The sequence below is a fragment of the Elephantulus edwardii genome, unplaced genomic scaffold (assembly GCF_000299155.1).
Source record: "Elephantulus edwardii isolate Elephantulus edwardi_28Jun2011 unplaced genomic scaffold, EleEdw1.0 scaffold00183, whole genome shotgun sequence".
NCBI lineage: Eukaryota > Metazoa > Chordata > Mammalia > Macroscelidea > Macroscelididae > Elephantulus > Elephantulus edwardii.
The window spans coordinates 2948714-2972434 of record NW_006399933.1 but is presented as its reverse complement, the minus strand read 5'-3'; the positions used below and the strand labels follow the sequence as shown (position 1 = coordinate 2972434).

Here is a 23721-nt window from a genome sequence, read left to right as displayed (position 1 = left end):
ATATTTTTGGATAATTTTCAGCAGAATCTTGCCTGCATGTGATATTAATGATATTGTTCGATAATGTCCGCACTTTGTTGGGTCACCTTTCTTTGGAATGAGAACAAACATCAATCTTTTCTAGTCAGTGGGTCAGCTGGCTGTTCTCCAGATTTCTTGGCACAACTTAGTAAGCACATCCAGACCATTGTCTGTCTGTTGAAATATGTCAATTGGTATGCCGTCAACTCCTAGAGCCTTGTTTTTTGTCAGTTCCTTCAGAGCAATTTGAACTTCCTTTTTCATCACCATAGGCTCTTGCTCATATGTCATTTCATGAAATTCTTCTGTGTCAGCTAATTCCTTCTTATGCAGTGACTCTGTGTACTCCTTCCATCTTCTCTTGATACTTCCTGGATCATTTAACATTTACCCAAGTATCCTTAAGTATTGCCACCCATGGCTTGAATTTGTTTTTATCAACTTATACAGAAACATTTTATTCTTCAATATTATCTCTCCATTTCTTGTCCTTCCAATACAGAACAATAAACTTTCTGTGCATTTATCAATTCTGATTGTTTTTTAATTTAAGTGGCAACATACAATATTTGTCCTTTTCTGTTGTGCTTATTTCATTCAATATGGTTTCCTTTAATTATAAAAAATATTTGAGTGAAAGTATACAGATCAAATTTAGTCTTCCATGGAACCATACACACACATTTTATCTGTAACACCCAAACTGTAACAACATTCTCATTTTCTTTCTGTGATTCTTGTTTCCATTTGTCTTAGTTTATCTCTGGGTAAATACTGCTCTTTTGATCTTGTATGGTTGATTTTTCTAAGAATTGAGTTCCTCTTTGGTGTTACTGACCACTTCATGGGTTTATCTATTGTTTGGCTGAAGATTGAATCATGTAGGTGAGAGTTTATTTCCAGGTTCAATGGGTGACTAAGAGTGATAGTTTGGTGAAGAGTAGGTCAAATTCCAATTAGACCAGTAAACCCCGTCAACACTATTTTCTTTTTCATGTTTGAATAGGCTCATAGGCATATCATTAGTCTTTAAACTAATGACATTAACAAGTCATTGCATTAGTATTGTTCAAGTCTTAAACTTTGGTAAGTGGCAATAAGGAGAAAAAAAAATGGGTGCAAGTAGTAAGTAGTAGAAAATTAACTGTCCTTTTGTTTTTATTTTTGCCAAACAAAGAGAGTGTTTTCTTAAAGCAAAATAAACTAGGTTTGTTCAAATCCAAACCCAAACCCACCACTTTTAAGTCTGAATCCAGACTTAATCCAGACTCCTAATCCAGACTCTTAAATGACCCAGAGAGCTCTGGTGGCCTAGGTCAAGAATCTGCACTGCAATCCCAAAGGAGAGTGGTTTGAGTCCACCACAGACTCTGTGAAAGAATGGGCAATCTCCTCCCATGCGATTAAATGCCTCTGAAAACCTACCCAGCTATGTGTTGGTTCCAACTCAATGGTACTCAACAAAACAGCGGTAAGAGGCTGCGCAGCAATCTCGAATTCAAGGAGCTTGAACCTTTCAGCTGCATTGCAGGAGGATGGGGAACTTCCTCCCGCGCTATTAAACGGGCTCTGAAAATCCACTGGAGGGTCGGCTAAGGGTCTTGTTGGCACACAACCACAACAACAACAATAGAGAGCAGAAGTAGAGACTACCCATCTTTTCCCTCCCATGGAGTAGATCGTGAATTTGAGCCACCAAAGAAGCAAAGCCTTTGGATTATCTGTGAAATGTCCTACACACAAGTCTACCAGAGATTGGTATACAAATTTTAAAACATATCCAGAGGCTTGGAGCACTGCACTGTAATCCTGAAGGCATGTGTGTGGTTCGAATCCATCAGCTGCTCTGTGGGAGAAGAATGGGAAATCTTCTCCTGTGTGATTATCTGCTTCTGAAAACTCACTGGAGGGTCAGCTATATGTCAGTTCCGACTCAACAGTACACACTAACAACATCCAGAAGCTTATAGAAGGACTATTAAGTAGAAGTATTTTTTGTACTGGGTATGGTATTAAATGATAAAATACCTAGTCTCAGTGTATTCAGTCAAGTTTAAGTAACTTCCAGTTCTAATTTATCTCATGGTTGATAACATCCAAGACATGTTGCTTTGGGTAGATTGGCTGTCATGGACCTTTTCAAAGTTCTAAAGGGCAAGAGTATCCATTTAAGCCATGGCATTTTCAGTTGCTCCCTATGTATCTAGAAGTTGAGGAATGAATAAGGATATCAAAAGAGTCCATGCACTTGAATTGTGATATTGGTGAGAAATACTGACTATCCCATGGACTGCCAAAAGCACGAACAAGTGTGTCTCAGAGAAAAAGCAATCAGGTTGCTCTTCAGAGAGGTAAAGATGGTAAAATTTCATCTCACATACTTTGGGCCCATTGTAATGAGATGCCATCTGCGGGAAAAGAAATCATGTTAGAGAAGACAGAGGGACAGAGAAAGAGATGTAAGATGCTCAGCAGGAGGGACTGACATGTAACAGCTGCGCTGGGCTACAGTCTGTAGCGTGTTGGTCATCGTCAGGATGATGCAGGATCGGGCAGGGTTCCAACCTGTTGTTCATAGGCTCTTATGAGTTGTAGTCAAGTCAATGACATCCAACAACAACAACAACAAGGTATATATTAGTAACTTTTATGTAAACATATATAGACTTATTTAGGTATTGTTAAGAATAACTTAAAACTTATATGTATGAATATATAAAAGATACTTTACATTGTTTTGTGGTTCGTGTTTGTCTACTATAAAGGTAAATACATCCTTTTCTCCAAGCATTCATTTTGGAGCATATATTCCCTTATGCAAGGTTAAAACAGTATTAAATGAATGCTGCAAGAAAGAATGCAAGGAATCTATCAGAGTAGAGATGAGGCCCACTTCTTAACTTTGACTTGGTCCTTGGATTTCTCTCGTGTAAACTGACCTTGTAATGCTTTGCAGTTTCTGAGCATAAACACTGAGGGATGTGACTGTGCTGTATTAGATCTCTCTCTGTAATGTATTCAAATGCCTTGGCCCATTCCATTCACAAGCCAACTTTCCTACTAAGCATTTCCTCATTGTTTTGCCTTTTCAAGGGGGGAAAGCAGAGAAAATATTCTTTATGTGGTTTGTGCACCAGCAAAAAGAGACATTTGAAAAAAGTGACATTAGGTCAGGGATATTGCAAACACTGATTACTGGTGGTCAGGGTTTCTCTTACCTCTTTGTATTAGGAAAATAGCGAGAGCACGCGGAACCGTCCCAGGCGCAGTACGGATCTCGTGCGAGGCAGCACTCCGCGCATGCCCTCCCGTAAACATCGCAGCGGTGGAGGGGCATTTGGGCAACGCCAGTATCTGAGCCAATATATAGTTGTTGCTGTGGAAATAGGCCAGTGTTACAACAGAAACTGTTTTTCAAATGCCTTTTTTTCTCAAAGACATTTTGTTTCTTTTCTAACCTATCATACACATATTTATGGGTTTTTTAAAAAAAAAACCAAAAAAAACTATTAACATTATTGAATTTTTCAAAGGCTTGGCAGATAATTTGACATTTTTTTAGATTAAGAAAGATAAAATTATAAATGTATTATCAAAAGACACATCTTTTTATAGCATAAACAAAAGAAAATGAAAAGAGACAGTACTACACAGAAGTGTGATGTTCAAACATTCACAGTTTTTGTTCTTGGAAAGCGTGCTTTTTCCTTCTACTGTCTGTCATATAAATGATTAACTAGAATGTGTGTATTGCTAGGTATTCCAGTGGCTTTGAGCCAGAAATCTTCTGCTTTGACTCATGAGTGCTTAATTACTGTCCCTGTGATGTATCATATCCTTGAATAAAAAGGGAAAGGACATGATTTGGTGCTTATGTCAGAGCTTTTCTCCTTTGCATGAACTGGCTTCTCTTTCTGTGCAGCGGTTGGTGGACGTGAACCACTTGCATTTGTGTTGTTATTGCAACACATTATCAATAGGCTACTGGAGTTCCCCTAAATAAAATTGGAATTACTAAACACAGACAGACATGAATATGTACATGCCCGGCTGTATATTGTGATTGGAGTCATTAAAGACAACAACAACAACAACAAACTGGAATTGACTCATAGCGGACTAGCAGGTTTTCTGAGACTACAGATTGCCTGGGAGAAGACTGATCAACTTTCTGTCACATAGTAGCTGGTTGCAGTGTTGGGGGTTTATTGTTCACATTGGCTTTCCTATCCATCAACTTACTCTGTCATGTGGGTGAGTGGGAATATGAGAACAGGGTGTGTTAGCCTATGCACCAGGGGATTGCCTAGTCTCACCACTCCAAAGGGGAGTGGCTAGTCTTCCCATTAAAAAGAGCAGATCCAGAAGTAGAATGGGAGAAATTTCACTACCAGAAAAGAGAAAAAAAATGCAATACATCCTCCAGGACCAGAGATTCCTGTGCCAGCTAGTCAAGGGCCTTTGGGACCAACAGCCACAGAAGCCACTGCAGAGAACCAGAGTCCTCACATGAGATGGAGAGGACTTGGGATCGCTGTGCATGGAACCAGCTAAGAGAATGTTGCCCAAGTTTGCTGGAGGACTAGAGAGGGGAGAGCTAGAATTGACAGGAATGAGAACTTTTTAAAACTGCCTAAAACCACGAGGCTCAAGGCTGAGACGCCTGTGAGCATATTTGAGAAGCTGACCTGACTGTAATCTGCTACCAACCTGGATTATAAACTTTTGACTTCCTCAATATGATTCTGTGTGGTCTGTGAGCTATCACATCAGAGTTTAGATGCAATAAAGCAGTGTGATTGGCACTGAGATGAGTAGAAAAAGGTACAGAGCATAGGGGTCATGGGATTGGTTTTGTGCTGTTGGTGTTGTTGATGGAAAGTTTCCCTTTGTGAAGTTGGTAAACTATGGCCTTACCATGTAGTCTTTTTTTACACTGGTTCATTCAAACTGCCTGCTTCTGAGTTAGTAACATAACTCCTTACCCACCAGGTCATCAGAGTTCCTTCTGATTCAACTAGTCACACTTAATCTAAAGATGTATGTGCTTGGTCAAATATTTGAAGAAGTATAAGCAAAGTTTGTATTTAGAGGGTTTTCTTAAGACTATGCTATTTTAAAGGAGCTGTTATTATCTAAAACTGTGATATCCTTTTATGAAAGAAAGATGCAAAGCAGAGAGCATACGGAGGATTAGAAAACCAAATTATGGCTACTGAAAGCATCACAATGAAATCTCAAGTCTGTGGGGGGAAATTATATACAACTGCACATCTAGTTTTCAGTTTATAATATTCTGAAGCTATATTAATGATGTGTAAAAATAATTATGTTATCCAAATGAAATATAGGGGAGGTTTGCAGCCACCACTGAGCTTAATCCAGTCACTAACAAGTAACCTGATGTGCTCTTTCTGCCCAATTTAACATCACCACAGGCTTTCTCACTATCCTCCCCAATAATCATGGGCCTGAAGCAGGAAATGAGTCCATCTATCCAGAAAATTAGTTGCAACATGACTTGTCTTACTTGAGACTACCATCTCATATTGAAAATGCCCATAGGCACACCTGGAATTGAATCATATCTCAATCAAATGCAATCTTAGGACTGAAAAATAGAGGCTGTCGACATTTTCTTCTGTAAATTTAATAGTATTTTAAATTCACTCACTATTCTTGCTGGTGGTAAAATATATTGTATTTCATAGGCAATTTTAAAGATAGCTTGAGTAAATTTATGATAGAAAGGAATGTTTTAATATACTAGCTATGGAAGTAATGTAATTATGGTTGATATTAATGGGCAATCTCCTCCTATGTAATTAACTGCCTCTGAAAACCCGCCAGAGGGTCAGCTATGGCTGGGTTCTGAATCTGCAGTATACAACATCAACCCAATGAAACTTAACAAGGCATAAATACATATTTTAAAATATAATTAGGGAAAGACTATCCCAGTCTATTTTCCATTCTGAAAACCACCAGATAGCCCTGCCAACACTTGACAATTTTTGGATTATAAGAACAGATGAATACATATTTATGAGCGGCAAGGTAATAGTACAAGGTCAATAATATCTGAGTTTGAGTTTTTGTAAATATTATGAATTAGCAAATATTTGGATATATCTGTATGAAAAGAACAAACATTAAACTTTGTTTATTGGCACCATATTTTGGAGACTTTTTGTCTGGCAAGTAAAACATGGTCAGAGATAAACAATTCAGAGTAATCAATAAGATGATTATATTTATTTCACTCACTCTAATCCATCCTTTAAGGAAAAATACCTGATTATAGAAGTCTAGCAAAAACTTGAAAGGTCTTAGCCAAATAAACTGGCCCACTGATTGTAATATGGGCTCAAACATAGCAATAATCATGAGGGTAGTGTCTTGTGGTTGGATAAGTTTGTGATGGGTTGGAATCGACTGAATTGCATCCAAGAGCAACAAATTTAACATCAAGGTAAGCTTTAATTTTTAAACTTTTACAGGTTTATTTTATGAAATTGGTATGGAGAAAAATATAATTCATTAGAAGTAAAAGCTGTTTTTTATTCTTCACATATAACATTGCTTCATTTAAGTGTTTTGCCAAAGCATTCACTAGGTATAAATGGAAGGGCTATTAGTCTACTACACATACCTATAACTTATAAACTCCCAGAGTTTTAGAACTTACCGTTATCACTTGGCAGTGAACACTGTGCAATCATCTTTTTTAAATTTAGCCAAACTAAAGTCTATTCCACCCCCCATAGTAGAAAGTATAAATAAAAAAGTAAATTAACATTGAATATATTCAAATATATATAATACAGCATATATCTCAACTTGTGAGATGTGGCTTTTAAATATTGAATTAAAAAATAAATGACATATTTGTCGTCTGAAATGTCCACAGATATTTTTTGTTATTTATTATAGGTATGTGTATATGCATGTATGTATGTGTGGAGACAGGGAGAGAAAAAGGGAGGGAGAGAGAAAGAAAGAAAATACAGAATCAGAAGAGATGAAATCAATTGGGTAAATTACTTTCAGTGGACATAATATAAAGTCTACAAATAAAAATTTATAATAAATAGTGGCCCAGGAAATTTGTTCATAAATATGTTTCATATTGAGATTATTCAAACCATATGCTATAATGGTTTGCCATGGGGGCAATGAAAATCATTTTTAGTTTTAATGGTATTAGTTTATTATAAAAGTTTTTATCATTTCTTCTCTTCTGGTCTATTTTATGAAGACTTCCTGATAAATTTTAAAACTTGATGGATAAAAACTAGATCTAAAGAGCATAATATTTGAAATACAAAATTAACAGAATATAGATGGTAAAACATAATGAGGGTACCTGCTTTGTAGAAAGCACCATTGCTGAAATAGCTGTTGGTTCCTAAAAGAAAAAACAAGTCAAATTTTTTTCAATAAGAAAAACCAGTTATTAATGAACTTAAAACACATTCTTTTTCAGAGAGATAACTTTAGAAGACGGAAATAGGCACATGAGACAGACTCCGTAGAGGTGTGTCAAATGAAGCAGACATGATGACAATGTTCCCCTCCCGTGAAAGATCACCAGGGACACACATGCAGTTGACCATTTGAGTTTACCATGCAGTCAGGAGAATATAGACAAAAGTGGTCATCATCACCACTTAGTGAGGAGGTATAGAAAGGAATCAGTGCTTTGTGTTTGTATTAGATGACTTGGGGGATGATATGAAGAAGCTGAGCTTTACTGTGGATTGAACAGAATCAAAGAGCAGGGGTAATTCTATGATTAGGTAACTTAATAAATCTTACTTAACAGAAAAGTGTAACAGAGTGAGGCTCAAGCTATGACTGGTAAAGAAGCAGCAATCATTTATATGGGGCAAAATAGAGGGCTAGTTAGCCAGTTTTGTGGTTTGGGTAATACTCATGTTTTTATCTGAGTACAGAAATGACTTGATTTACAGTGATCTTGGTGACCTTGTCTGATTTAATGTTCTGTGAATATTTTTATGTTCAACTAGAGAACATCATGGTCTGAGAGTGCAAGACTGACTCCTAACAATACCATGGGCAAAGGTACTGACATCACTAGGCCAATTCTCAGGTGTCAAGTGCTGTGAGAGTTATGTCAAACTAGCTTGTGAGATTTTACTATTATTTAATAATCTGTTTAATATGCTAAGACTTAACCCAAACGTCTTAGAGAATGAAATTTTCCAGTTCTTATCAAAAGGCTGATAAGGAGAAGTAATAACCAGAAAAGTCATAATCACCAATTCACTTCTTTAAGAATTCTTTGAGTAATATAGACTATTTACTGGTTATGCACTTGAATGCATTACCTCATCTTTCATTAAAATTACTCTCACCAAACTATACTTCACCAAATGGAAGGGTTAGAAAGAGATTCTAAGTGGATTGAAGATGGGATTGATGAAGAAAAGTCTTATTGGTTTTTTTGTTTTGTTTTGTATTGTTTTGTTTTGTTTTTACCAACTCATAGCTGACACTCTGGCAGGCTTTCAGAGGCAGTTAATTCCACACCAGAAGATTTAGGTGCATAGAATGATTTAAAAAAACATTGATACTGTATGTGACTGAGCTGAGCCCTAAAGAAAATGTAACTGATTCTTTGGAATTGTTACAGAGCTAACCAGAAGTCAGGTATTTAACTGCTTTGTTCAGTTTTTACCTCTTGAATAGCATGGATGAGTATGCTTTCTAATAGAGCTGTTAGTTAAATTAGTCAATATAATGCACTTTACCCTGTGCTTGGTGTATCGGGTTTCTTCAAGACTCTCTTTGTCTCATTCTCTCCTTCATCTGTTTCAATGCAATATACATCATTCCTCCCCTCCTTTTCTGTCTTCCCTCAACCCTGATGTCAGTTCCATTTTACAACAGTGGCCTTATGCAATATTTGTCCTTTTGTGACTGAGATATTTCACTCAACATAATGTCCTCCAGGGTCATTCCTTTCGCATAATATTTCATGAGTTCCTTGTTTTTCAATGCTGCATAGTATTCTATTGTGTTAATATACCAGAGCGTCTCTATGCATTCATTTGTTGATGGGCACTTGGGTTGTTTCCAGCTCTTTGCTATTGGGAACAAAGCTGCACTAAACATGGGTGTGCGTATATCTGCTTGGGTGGCAGTTATGGTTCCTTTAGGGTAAATTCTTAGGGACTTATTTCTAGAATTTATAAAATACTCGAGCACCACAACAAGATAAAGGTAAATAACCCAAATGAAAAATAGGCACAGGATATGAACAGACACTTCACCAAAGAAGACATTCACAAGGCTAACAAACACATGAATAAATGTTCAAAATCCCTAGCTCTAAGAGAGATGCATATAAAAACAACTATGAGATATCATCTCACCCCAGTGAGAACAGTAAAATTTAACAGTACAGCAAAGATCAAATGTTGGCAAGGTTGTGGAAAAACTGGAACCCTTATTCACTGTTGGTGGGAGTGTAAAATGGTACAACCACCGTGGAAGGCTGTATGGCGCTTTCCCAAAAAGCTGGAAATAGAAATATTTGACCCAGCAAAATATACTGTTGTTGCTTTTGTGTGCCATTGAGTAGAACTGACTCATAGCTGACCCTCCAATATATTTTCAAAGGCTGTAAATTGCAGTAGAGGAGATTGCTCATCCTTCTCCTGCCAAAAAATATTGTTGTTATTGATTGTCATTGAGTTGAACACAACTCAAAGCAACTCTATAAACAAAAGGCCTAATGCCTTTCCATAACTATCATCATTTCTCCAAGTTCATAGAGTTTCCAGAGGCATGTGATTTTAGGAAGCAGATGCCACTCCTCCTTCTAAACCTGTTTTACACCTGGGAGCTCCACCAAACACTGTCCACACTGGGAAACCATTATGGTGGTAATTGATATGCCAACAGCACAAGGTTCAGCATCACTGCAAACTGAGGTTACTTCATATAGAACATTGACAAAGAGTGATGTACAAAGGGGAGAGTTTTTCTCCAGATATAACAGCCCTAGTCTCATTTAGCAGTGGTTAAGTGGCATCAACTCGAATACGACTCAGAGTAAACTTTGCACAAAAGACCTGAACTCTGTTCTACAACTAATATAAATTATGTACATTTATAGTGTTTAGAGAGTTTTTGTGGAGTTTCCAGAGGTATTTAATTTAGGAATTGGATGCCACTCCTTCTTCCCAGCATGAATCAACCTGGAAGCTCATTCAAACACTATACATAATGAGTAACCTTTATGGTATTTGACAAGACTATATTGAACCGTGTTCAGCATCACAGCAGCTCCACATTGCTCAGTATAGCGAATAGGCAAACGACTGTTATGCCATTTAAAGACCCATCCCCTCACTCAGGGATTTTAAAGCCACACCCCTTTAGCAGGCCTCCACCCTTGGCCAAAGGCTCATGGGACACCCACTTTTGGGGGTAAGAACATTAACACACATCAAACATGACCCCCCAAAAATCTTCCCTCACGTGACCACCGTCAAAACACGACTGACATCAAGATGCTAGCCATTATATATTAGACAATTAAAAATTTCTATTTCACATTTTTAAGTCAAAACTGAAAAATACTTTGCTTATTAAATTTAAGACAGTTTCCCCTAGAAATAGTGAGATAAATGATTTTGGATATAAGTTAATAAAATGGAATAATCCAAAATTTCCTAGTTCATAACTTAACTAAAAGCTATTAAACAGAAACATATTTTTTTCCTATGAGAATTATTATCAGCCATAAAGGAAACTATGAAGAAAGGGATGTATACCATAGACTAATTTTCTCTTAGAGACATGATCTTTAGAATCTTATAGACTCAAATGTAAAAATCAAGGGGAAAATTAGCCACAGATTTTGAGCTTTAAAAGACAAAGCTAAAGATTATTGCAAGGTTTGTAAAATATTGGAATCAGTCAACCAAAGCAGAAAATTGGGAAAAATTAGAAAATTATTTCCACTGTGCTTCAATTCCACCAGTTTCCTGTAAGAACTGGTTTTGTGGTTATGTAAGTAAGCAACCAACTTCAAGTACACTTTCATGAATACATTTTATTGTGAAAGAAACTCAGACAAAGAAATAAAAAACAGTGCTAATTACAGTAAAAATTAGCTATGTCTGAGTGTTAAAAATGAACTAATTGATATAGTTCATACTAAATGTCAAACATGAAGATATATGATATATGATACATATGATAAAAATATGAGGCATATAAAAGCAAATTATTTCATACATCAGTTGTGTAACATAAATAGACATTAATAAACATAAGATTCCATTGTGCTGCTTTATGATTTCAACATTCCTAAATTAAGATTCTGGAATTCTCTAAATAGACATTTTTTAATTAGGAAATTAATAATGCTTTGAAATAAGACATGCTACAGGTGGAAGAGTTTTAATAGAAACTATATTAAGATGACATCTATTTGAAAACGCTGGATATTTTCTAAGAAAGTTTATGGTGACTGTAATTTACATTTAAACAGATGATGTAGCTTTACAGGCATTTTTTTTTTCATGAAACTGGTTTCAACTGCAAATTTAATTGGTGTTCAAGTAAAAGTGAAATTACAAACTTAGCAACATTTCAAGATTTTCTATGACTCCAATTTACCATTTCCTCCTAGATATTTTAATCTAATCCTTATTAAACTTTCACACTTGCAAAGCTTTTCAACCTGCTGATCCTAGGAAATTCTGACATAGTTAACTGGATGCTAAGCTCATAGACCCTTCTTTAGAATGAGTTAATAGACTAGGTTTTGGAAAGCATCAATTTTGTCTTATATTTGAAAGAAAATTAAAGTCTCATTTGTTTGTTCAGCTGTTCATGGAGTATTGCATAAATTGAGTTTAAAATGCATGTGTTATCTATGTAGCTGCTTTGCAATCCTTTGTAGTCAATAGGACTATAAATAAAACACACTGTACTAAGTGAAGGGCAATTTGATGTTAACACACTTGGCCATCTCAAAAATTAAAGCTCTCTTTGGTTGGTCTGGAAGAAATCCTTTACTGATTAAGTGGAGAAAAAGCAGCTTTTGTCAGATTTTTATACCTCCTGATTATATAAACATTTGTAAAAGTATAGGTGTGCAATTCTCAAGCATTTTGAAATGTCCATATCTGTGTTGACAACTATCTTTCTTTTATTAGTAATCTTTACACTTAAAAAACAAAGCAAATACAGAACTCCACTGTAAGTTTCAGAAATTGAGCTTCAATTACTTTAAACAACTACCTTAAAATCACATAGTAAATATGGGTGAAATTCCAATCTACAATTGCAATATTTGGAATTGGGTTTTCTATATAAGTGTTTTAATGCCATTTTGGACATTTAACAGCAATCCAAAGTCATTTCTAATATTGTGCACCAATGTCAATTTTATTTTACCTCTTATTACCTATTAAAATTTTTACTCTAAAATGGAATTTTTTATTATCAAGAAATATTTTTCTTTCTACACTCTGATTGAGATATGATTTCACCCAAAAATAAATGTATCTTGGATGTAACTGAAACCCCTAGACTGGTCTGTGATTAGCCAGGGTGTTTTCTTAAAACCAACCTCAAGATATCAATGAACATACTACTGGCTTCAACTCAGGATTTTATATGAGGTTTCGTTATTCAGTTGAGCAAAGACACATAATAAACATGGACTCATAGAGATGATAAGGAAAATTAACTGGTTGGTTGAAATGAGATGTCTTTTCCTGCCTCTTCAATCCAAAATATCAGATATTTCCATGGTCCTAAATTTGTCTCTTGTCTATTTATTTAGCTTGTCAAACGATCACAGTTCTCAGGTTTAGGCTTGCTTTATTTCACTTTATTTTAAGACTTATTTTATATTAAACTAAGTAACTTTCAAGGCTCAACTAAAAACACAGAAACTGTAGAACTTCTCTGCTTATTTCACTGTCTATGATGATTGTTTTAAAGTGTTGTATTTCTTTTTCTTTCACTACTAAATTCAACAAAGTTTGACAGTGAAATATTCCTATTGCTGGACCACAATATACGTATTAACTTTGCCTGATAGAATAGAATGTTGAAAGTAAATATTTCTCTAAACTCTGCCCAAATATGTTTTGTCTACTTGAGTGCCAAAGAAATAAAAATGACAATGGTGCATGTCAGAGATTGGGAAGAACTAGAACGTGTACCTATGGAAACAGATGTATTCTATGTCAAAAATAATCTTTTTTATAAAATTGTGACCTTGTAAACAATCAATTCCAAGTTAGCACAACATTACTTATTGATACTAATTGTTGCTCATTATTCATACTAATTGCCATCAACCTGGTTCCACTCCCTAATAACCCTCATTTACAACAGAACAAAATGCCTAATTTTTTATTGTCCTGTAATATTTGAGTCTATCATTGCAGGGACTGTGTCAGTCACTAAGGGTCTTTCCTCTTCTCACCAATCCTCTACTAAATCAAGCACGACGTCTTTCTTTAGGGACTTATTCTTGATAACACATCAAAGAATAAGAGATTAAGACTTGTCATTTTCACTTCTAAGAAACATTTTGGCTATACTAATTCCAAGAAAAATATTCTTCTGTCTATGACATATTCAATAGTTTTCACCAATGCTATACTTTAGAGGCATTAATTATTTTTCTGCCCCTTCTTATTAATTTTCCAGGTTTTGTAAGCATATATTGTTGTTGTTGTTAGGTTCTATTGAGTCAAGTTGGACTCATAACGACCTTACAAGTAACAAATCTCAAACCTGTCCTATCCTGTGCCATGATCATCTCTGGGATTCTCAAGCTCATTGCAGCAGTCACTGTGTCAATCCACTTCATCTTGAGGGTGTTCCTCTCTTACCTTTCCAAGCATAATGTCACTTTCTAAGGAATAGCCTTTCTGATCAACATGCCCAAGGTCTGTGAGAAAACGCTTTACCACCCTTGCCTCCAAGAAGCACTCTGCCTGCACTCTCTCCAAGGCATACATGTTTGTTTTTTGGCAGTCCATGGGATAGTCATTCAGTACTCTTTTCTAACACCACAATTCAAAGGTATCATTTTTTTTTCAATCTTTTGCTATATTTGAGTCCATGATTGTAGCGATTAGGTCAATACATCTCACTAAGGGTTTTTTTCACTAACTCTCTACTTTATCAAGCATGGTGTCCTTCCCTAGGGACTGGTTCCTCTGAATAATACAAAAACAGAATATGAGATAAAGTATATTCTGTCACATAGTGTTCATACATTTTTTGTGGTCCAACAATTGTAATATTTCATTCTCAAACTTTGTTGAATTCTGCACTGGCGAGCAAAAAAATTATAAGCATATAAGATGACTGAAAATACATGGCTTAAGTTAGGTATCTTAGTTCTAAAGATGAACTAAGATTAGAACTTTGCTTTCTGACAATATAAAGTGGTCTTTACCGGCTGACTTGTCCAATGCAGTATTTTGTTTGGCACCTTGAATGCTGTTTCTAGGGACTTTAATTGAGGTGGAAAAGCCTTGAAGACACCAGTCTTTTCTCCATTGATCATGATGGTAAGGATATTCTTTATATTCAAGTATAATCACACGAAGATCTTTGATCCTCATTGACAATTGTTAGACATTAGGAAAAACCATTTCCCATAGTGTTTTAAATACTAAACATGTTATTCAACAGATACGAAATGTAGAAGTTGGTTATACATTTCTTTAGGAACTAATATCAAATAGTAAATATTTATATTTAAAGATTATTGACTTCTAATGTGATTTTACTGAAAGTCATTTAAATAAGGTTTCCTCAAATTTAATATTTTATTGATGTTCTAATTAATGATGCACATAGACATAAAATCTTAGAGATCATATGCTGATACATTAACTCGTAGAAAACAACTAGATGATAGGAAAAAAAACACTTCCTTGCTTTTAAACAGCATAACATGAATTAATAAAGTTCCAATTCAGGTTATGTAATTGTATTCTTCAATAAGAAATTTAGACCTTAAAATTATGAGGTATATGAAAGAGATAGGGGCCATTTTTGTAGCGTTCATCTCTATTACCAGGTTTTAGCATTGTGCCAAGTCCAAGGAATTAGGAAGTATTTTTTAATAGATAAGTTAATGAATAAATATGTTGTAATAATATATGAAAAATAGAGTGAAAATAAGTAAAAGGTCTATGGCAAATTTTGTATCTGGAAAATAAAATTCTTAAATTTTTAATGTTTATCATAAATTCAGTAACAAAAATAATGACAATATTCAAGTATATATAATCAGTAGTTTGTTTCATTCTTTTAAAAAACATATAAAACATATAAAATCTAGAGAGCTCTAGTGTCCTGGTGGTAAGAATCTGTGCAGCAATTCTGAATGCACATGGTTCAAATCCACCAGCTGCTCCAGTAGAGAAGGATGGGTAATCTCCTGTGCAATTAACAGCCTCTGAAAACCTGCAGGAGGGTCAGCTATGGGTTGGTTCTATAATGGTACACAACAACAATAACATATCAAGGTTAGTAAAGAAGGTTGCTGGAAAGGGAGCTCTTTCTAATTTTTGCTATGAGTGTGCCAAACAGAACTTTAATGCAGATCTGTCTGGCTAAAGAGCCTTGAACACTTTAACAAGAGCACTATTTACTCATTATTACAAAATGCCAATAATATGATATAGCAGTTATTGTTTTCAATACATATTATAACAGGATTAGTATATACGTATTTACTCGATGTATACATACAGCCTTTAAAAACCTACCAGAAGATCAACTATGAGTCAGTTATGACTCAAAGGTAATTAGAGTTGAGAGAGATAAGGTTTTTATTTCATTTTTTTTACCATGTTACACTTAATTTTCTCTTCAAAATACTTTCTGTAATTAGCTAGAGCTCCATTAGGTTGACAGATGAATATAGAAATATGGAACTATAGGATTTCTCTACAGTGACAAAGAGAATACAGAGCTGGAGCTAAGAAAAACAATACCCTTCACAATAGCTAATGACAAGATAAAATACTATGGAGTAAATATAACTAGAAGCACAAAGGATCTATTCAAAGAAAATTACAAAACATTACCACAAGAAACAAAAAGAGACCTGGAGAAGTGGAAGAATATCCCTTCCTCATGGATAAGGAAGACTCAATATTGTGAAAATGGCAATACTACCAAAGGCAATTTACACTTTCAATGCAATCCCAATACAAATACCAATCCCATTCTTCAACGAGATGGAAAAGGCAATCTCCAGCTGCATTTGGAATGGAAAGAAGCCCCAAATAAGCAAAGCACTCCTTAAAAATAGTAGAAAGGTAGGAAGCATCTCATTCCCTGATTTAAAATCCTACTACACTGCCGTATTTAAGACAGCATGGTACTGGTACAATGACAGACACATAGATCAATGGAATAGAATTGAGAACCCAGAAATCATCCCATCTATTATGGTCAACTGATTTTTTACAAGGAGATGAAATCAGTTAGGTGGGGAAATGACAGCCTTTTTAACAAATGGTGCTGGCAAAATTGGAAAACTATCTACAGAAGACTTAAGCAAGATACACACCTCAATCCATATACAAACTAGGATTAAAACCAAGGACTATAAACTTCATTAAAGAAAAGCTTGGAAGAATCTTAGTAGTCCTAATCCACAACATAAAGAGTATGCCCAGTATCCTGAAAAATTTACAACCAGGAGAAGATAAAATAAATGAATGGGACCTTCTAAGAATCAAATCCCTATGCACATCCAAAATCTTCTCCAACAGGGTAAAAAGGGAAGCCACAGATTGCGAAGAAGTGTTTGGTAATGACATGTCAGATAAGGCACTTATATCTAGAATTTATAAAATACCTGAACACTACAACAAGATAAAGGTAAATAATCTAATAGAAAAATGGGCACAGGATATGAACAGACATTTCACCAAAGAAGACATTCAGATGGCCAACAAGCACCTGAAGAAATGTTCAAAATCCCTAGCTCTAAGAAAGATGCAAATTAAGACAACTAGGAGATATCGTCTCACTCCAATAAGACTAGCAAAATTTAACAGAACAGCAAGCAACAAATGCTGGCGAGGTTGTTGAGAGTCCGGAACCCTTATTCACTGTTGGTGAGAGTGTAAAATGGTGCAACCACTGTGGAAAGCGGTGTGGCGCTTTCTCAAAAAGTTGCAAATAAAGATACCATTTGACCCAGCAATTCCACTACTGGGAATATACCCTCAAGAGACCATAACCGGCATCCAAGCAGATATACGCACACCCATGTTTATCGCGGCTTTGTTCACAATAGCAAGGAGTTGGAAACAACCTAAGTGCCCATCAACAAACGAATGGATAGAGGAACTGTGGTATATTCACATAATGGAATACTATGTTGCATTGAAAAACAAGGAACTCATGTAACATTATTCAAAATGGGTGGTCCTGGAGGGCATTATGCCAAGTGAAATATCTCAGTCACAAAAGGACAAATACTATATGGTGCCACTATTGTAGAATGAGGCTGACATCAGGGTGGGGGTAAGACTGAGAAAAACTGGATAAATTATGTTTACTGCATTAAAGCCGATGAGGGAGAAAATAGTTTAAAAATAATGTATTTTAGGGTGTTATGATTATTATAAGAGTCTGGAATGAAGGTTGCAGAGTGGAGTATACTGGGGGTGGGGGTGTGCAGGGGGATTGTGTACCAATGAAGGAGTTTTTCTTTTGCTTTTCAAGGAGAGGAGCAAACTGGGGTGGGAGTGGGGTGGACGGGGAGAAAAGTGCAACAATGAATGAGTGGAAATCCAAAATCTCTGTAGATGTTCATTGAAATTAATAAAAAAATAAATAAATATGGAACTATAAAGCTCTTCCGTTGATTGAACCAAAAAAAATTTAAGCAATTTTATTCCATCACATTAAACATACTTTATACAACTGGAAATTAAATGAGATAATATAAATTGGGATAATATAGCTAAAGGGGTTTTTTTTGTTGTTGTTGTTGTTTATCCAGTCTGTTTTTCAGTTTATAAGAATCCCAAATAATACATAAGGCTATTATTGTGAAAATAGAAGGATAACTAGTTAGATGTGTATATATATGTCCCAAAGGGGAAGGGGAAAAGAGGAAAAGGATGGAAGAAAGGGGAACAGTAGAGATCACTATGATAGGAAAGTTTAATTGGTGGTTGAGGGGGTAAGAGCATAGGAAAAATCAATTAGGATTCCAAACAATAGAAGAATAGTAATTAATTATAAAAAATATAATGTTTGAGTGATTCTATAAAACACAGTATAAATGAAAGATTATGTAAACCACAATGCCAATGAATGAAACATAATGTGAACAAATATTATATGCAAACTAATAAAAAAATTCCTAAAAAAATAAAAAAGAAATCCCAATCCATGTTTGTTCTAGTCTGTCCTCAAATTTTTTAAATGACTGTTACAAGCACCTACATTCATACTATGCTTTTATATATATTTCATATCAAAGTAAACTTTAATTATTATATACTATTTTACATATTTCAAAAAGGGAGCAAAGATACTGTTTTCTACATCAGCATATATCTTCTTACTTCTACCTCAATCTTCCTGAAATAAACAAAACCTGCACCATGAAGATCCATGGTTTCAGACAAAGGGATTAAAATGGATAGATAATTACTCCATTATAAAAGATGTTACCAGAGAGACTAAAACCAATAGAAACATATTTTTGCTAAAAAATTAATTAATAAGAAAATATAACTTAAGAATAAATCTCCAAATAGTTTAAATGTCTTCATTTCCCTTTAATTATAAATGTATCTCCTTTAATTCTTTCAGGAAAAGTACATTTCATCCCAATTACACTATAAACTAGTAAGTGGTAGATTTTAGGGGCAAAATTTGTCCATTGAGGTAAGTTAAATAAATAACATAAAATGTAAATCAAATATTTTATCATTGAGAAAATCAAATATGAGCCAAGAATATATTCCTTTACCTCTTTAGATTTAACTAGGATTGAAAGTTTCAAGGTTTATTTTGACTAGTGTCTGGCTTTCTAATTGACAAGCTAATTAGAAGAGTTTACTAGACTTCTTGTCCATAGCAAGTTCAGCGTGCAGCTGTCCTGGGGGAAAGACGTACAACTGAGCTTGTTGACACCTGAAATTAAGCAGCACTCACCGGAAACACTGTCATTTCTTCCAACAAAACTTCTTCTAAATCGTTCCAAGTCTCCTTAGGAACTGAAACTACTTTAAGAACAGTCCCAATGTCTTTGAAATAAAAAGGGGAGAGGGGAGAGGAAACCATCATTTAAACAGATCTTAACAGAGTTTAAAACTCATAGATAAAATTAACTATGTTTGTTTGCTTGAAAGACCATTTTTAGCTCAGTCTTCCCTGTCATATACTTTTGCCACGACATTACTAAAAATATATTCAAATGTGTTTCATTCACTGAGACAGCTTTTAACATTGAAGAAAAAAACGGAATTTCTAGAAATATACCTTCATGAAGGCTTTATCATGAAGAGACAAGATTTTTTTTTTAAGTAATAAGCACTACAGATTTGTGTTGGATTGGATCTTTATTGCTTTAAAAAAAATCTCCTTAATTATCAGGTATCTTGGGGAAAATGCCTAAAAATAATACCAGTTTGACATGACCGGTTTTTTCACTTTTTTTTTTTTTTAAACAGAGAACAACTATGAAGACTAAGTGTAAAAGTAAAATGCAAATAAGAAATGCAAGTGGAGAATAATTAAAATATCAAACATTAGAAATTAATCTTCAGAACATTGACGACTCCTCATGTCAACTGAAAAACAAAATAAAACACTAAACTCCTTGCCACTGAGTAGATTCCAACTCATAGTGGCCTTATAGGACAGAATAAAACAGCCTCGTAGGGTTTCAACGTTGTGAGTAGCTTTAAAAGCACAATTCCTAAACACATCCTTCTTCAAAAGCACCACCAGTAAGTTTAGACTGTAGAACTTTGTTAGCAGCCAAATGTTTCATTCTTTATGCCATCGAGACCTCATGACAACTTCAAGTTAGAGGCAGGTAGAGACAGTTTAATAGCTATAACATGATGAATGAGAATAGCCCAATTAATCAAAAGAAGCATCTAGGGTTATTTATTATCATGGACACTTAATAACACATACTGGATACACTGGTTTGTCAAATTTAATGTACTAGAAATTTAAAATTACAAAATGGTACATTTTGTAGACTTGCATACTATCATTGCATATTATGCCTATTATTTTAATGACAATATTAATTTTAATGACAAGAGTTATAACTTTTACTCTGATTTGTATTCAGGAGATACTAATTTTCCTGTGTCTACGGTATTCTATTCTTTGGAAGAGCGGGGCATTTATTATAAAATATAAAAATTAACATGTGACTCTGCAGGAGTGGCATTCACTTCCTAAACAACATGCCTCTGAAAACTATGAACTTTGAGAAATGATTATAGTTATAGAAAGGCTTCAGATCTTTTGTTCTTAGTGTTGTTATGAGTTTTACTCGGCTCGAAGGCAATCAACAACAACTTACAAATTACAACTGTGATAAAACCTGAACAATTCTTTTTATCTTAAATTGCCTCATTTTTATTGAGTTTCAGACTACTGGAGAAGAAAATCTTAACCTATGAAGAAATTACATTTAAGCAAAATGTGTCAATTAATCATATTATTGATAATCATTTTCAAGGGAACCATGTGATGTACTATGCGAGATCAAGAAAATTTGGCAGAGTATCTCTTGTAGCTTTTATTAAAAAAACAAAAGCTCCCTTTTAAGAGGATCCTTCTGTGTTTACAAGACCTTAGACTACTCATAACACCCAAGATTAAAGGTAATTTATGTTAATCTGCTCAGTGGCTCTGATCAGGTCTCCAGTACCCAAACACAACTTTATCTGTGCCCCAGATCTAGCCTTTCTGAGTAGTATTTCAAACAATTTCACACAAACTGAATCAGATTACTCATCCAGGATCAATATACTATGTTATGCAACTTAGTTAAAAGATAAAATTACTGCAATCAATTTACTTTGCTGACAGATGACCCTGGTCTGTACTGATGGATAGCCATCCATATCATTAAGACATTCAACCAGCTCATAAAATCAGTGCCTTTAAAGAGCTTGTGTCCAAAAGGAATTAAAAGCTAATGATTGGGTTTCTTCAGCCAAAGAAGCGGAAGTAAGCTTTTGTTACACTGACAATGAGTGAGAGACTTTTCAACAAGGTTAAGCCAGAGGGGAGGAAAAAAGAACTAGAGCGGGATAAGTGTCATATTATTGAACAAACTTAATTACTGTGAAGATAGTCAATTGCAGTTTGACATGAAATGGTAAGTTAATATTTAAGAAGGGCATTCTGTCATCCTATATTTTCTAGAGGTCTTTATAACCAAAAGTTGATACTTAAAATCCATTGATTTTATGTTTTAAATGACTGGGCTCTAAGTCTCCCTGGGAATCTTTTATTTGATAGAGAAACTTTCCCAACTATAAAAGCAGATTGTGATATGTTGCTCCAAATCGGACACTGTTACACCTGATAACATAAGAACTTCACAATTTCATTATAAAACTTTTAGTCTTTGAGGCACTTAATGTACAGTTGCCATTCCCCTGTAGTTAATCTAATTTTTTTTCCCTTTGCCATGTTTCTCACCAAGGGAAAATATGTTATTAAACAAGGTTTCGGTGGAGCATTCACTCTGTTTCTCATTGATTTATGTCAGTTAACAATGTTAATGGGGACTGGGAATTTATTACCTTGGAATCTGACCCTAAGTAGCAAGTTTCAGATTTGTAATTGCTATTATTAAAAAAAAAGTAATATTGTTAAAAGAGAATGAGGGGAGGCAATATTATAATAACAGGATTTATTCTTAAAATAAGCTTGCAAATAGTTTCCTTGTAATCATGGAATTAGTAGAAATATGTTGTCAAATTTCCATAAAATAGATCTTAAATTTATCTGATGACTCTTTGGGCCAATTTTGTTATTTACTCCAGAGATTCTCCCCCTTCCCCTCACCCGCATTTATAGGGAGATAACTGAAGCAAATTTTGCTGCCAAAATTTATTTGCTGGAGATTTTGCACCCTATGGGAATTTTAAAGTTCAGGTAACTTGGCTTTAATATATCCAGGAACCATTATAGAATGCCTTCAGAATTTCTAGATAATTTTCAGCTATACATCTTTGCCCTAAAAAGCCTCTAGCTAGAAAAGAGTTATGCCTCAATTATGGACATGGATCATTACCTTTACCTTTACCTGATTACATTAATCAACTCTTTATTAAAAAGGAATTTTATTTTAAATTAATATATGCCAACTTGACTAAAAAAAGAATACAACTGTAATAGTAGAATGTTGGTTTGTTGTGTGTTCTTTTTTGTTTAGTTTTTTAAAGAGTTTAACTCTACCTTGAGAATGACTATAATTATTTTCCGTGTTTAGCTTTCTTCATCAGTTAATACAGTATTCAAGAATAAAATTTAATGCTGAAAATAAAAATCTTACCTGTTCCAATAAACATAACATCATACTGTCCATCTTCCGCATCCACTCGATCCACTACAATTTGTGTGAACTGATAATTTACTTCTGTTTTAGTCATTATTGGGTGGTTATTAATAGGAAACACAGGGTTATACATTACTGGATGACTTCTTGCAAATGTTATGACATCATCCGGAAAGCTCTTTGTAGAGTTAAATCCACCAAATGTTTTACTTGGGCACTATTATGATAGAAGAAAATTTTTTCTTAATAAATGCTGATAAATGGGTCTATAAATTATCTAACATATGTCATTAATATGTCTGGTAATCCTATTACTAATGTTTTTAAACTTAGCTTACTGATAAAGTGAAAAATAAAAGTAATGTGTTAAACTAATACATTTATTACATAACACATATTTCTTAAACACATTCATTCTTTATTATTTTACTATTTATACCCAAAATGACAAATGCATCCACTGATTAAAGATAAAGGAGGATTCTGTTGCCTCAATTCATGACACTTTCATATATTTCAATAATGAAATAGATGAAGTCATGAATGAAATATGTTATATTGTCCAAACCAATTAAACCAACTGCTAACAGGTCAATCAACTAATTATGATTGCATAGGACAGCATAGAATCACAGCAAAGAATCTTTGAGCCTATTATCTTTAGAATCTAGCCTACTACAACAGTTCCCCATAATGAATCAAGCAGAAGTCATCAGACTCAGCCACCAACATCCCACATTGCATTCCCTTCTTTTGCAAACACCTAAGTACTTACAGTTCCTGGTCGTGGGTAGGGGACTCTTGATTGATAAGGTACCCACTGATAGTTGGGACCATCCCTGTGAGCATATGGGCCAAGGAATACTCTTCTCACATCATTCATGCTGTATATACACACTGCTGATCCTTTGAAGATGTTACTAACAAAGAACAGAATAAAAACAGATAATCATTTTTACACCAGGGCAAGAAAACTATTGAAACTAAGGTCTTGACTAACAAGTTATAAGTACATGAGTCAAAAATTATGGAAAAGTAAAAGAAAGGATTCTTTCATTGTTTTACAAACCCTCCCCCAGGTCCCCTCCACCATGTAGCCCTCGCTCTAG

The 23721-nt window shown here is 34.7% G+C and overlaps 1 protein-coding gene across 2 annotated transcripts in view; it reads right to left on the bottom strand.

Moving 5' to 3' along the window:
- SEMA3A (sema domain, immunoglobulin domain (Ig), short basic domain, secreted, (semaphorin) 3A) overlaps positions 1-23721 on the bottom strand; it is a 310684-nt gene that overhangs the window by 24143 nt on the left and 262820 nt on the right. For both annotated transcript variants that reach the window (XM_006896140.1, XM_006896141.1), the window contains exons 10-14: positions 23388-23532; positions 22610-22829; positions 19231-19322; positions 7388-7429; positions 3240-3397 (exon numbers count right to left, since the gene is read on the bottom strand). In XM_006896140.1, coding sequence (XP_006896202.1) covers positions 3240-3397; positions 7388-7429; positions 19231-19322; positions 22610-22829; positions 23388-23532 — 657 coding nt within the window. The remainder of the gene's footprint in view (positions 1-3239; positions 3398-7387; positions 7430-19230; positions 19323-22609; positions 22830-23387; positions 23533-23721) is intronic.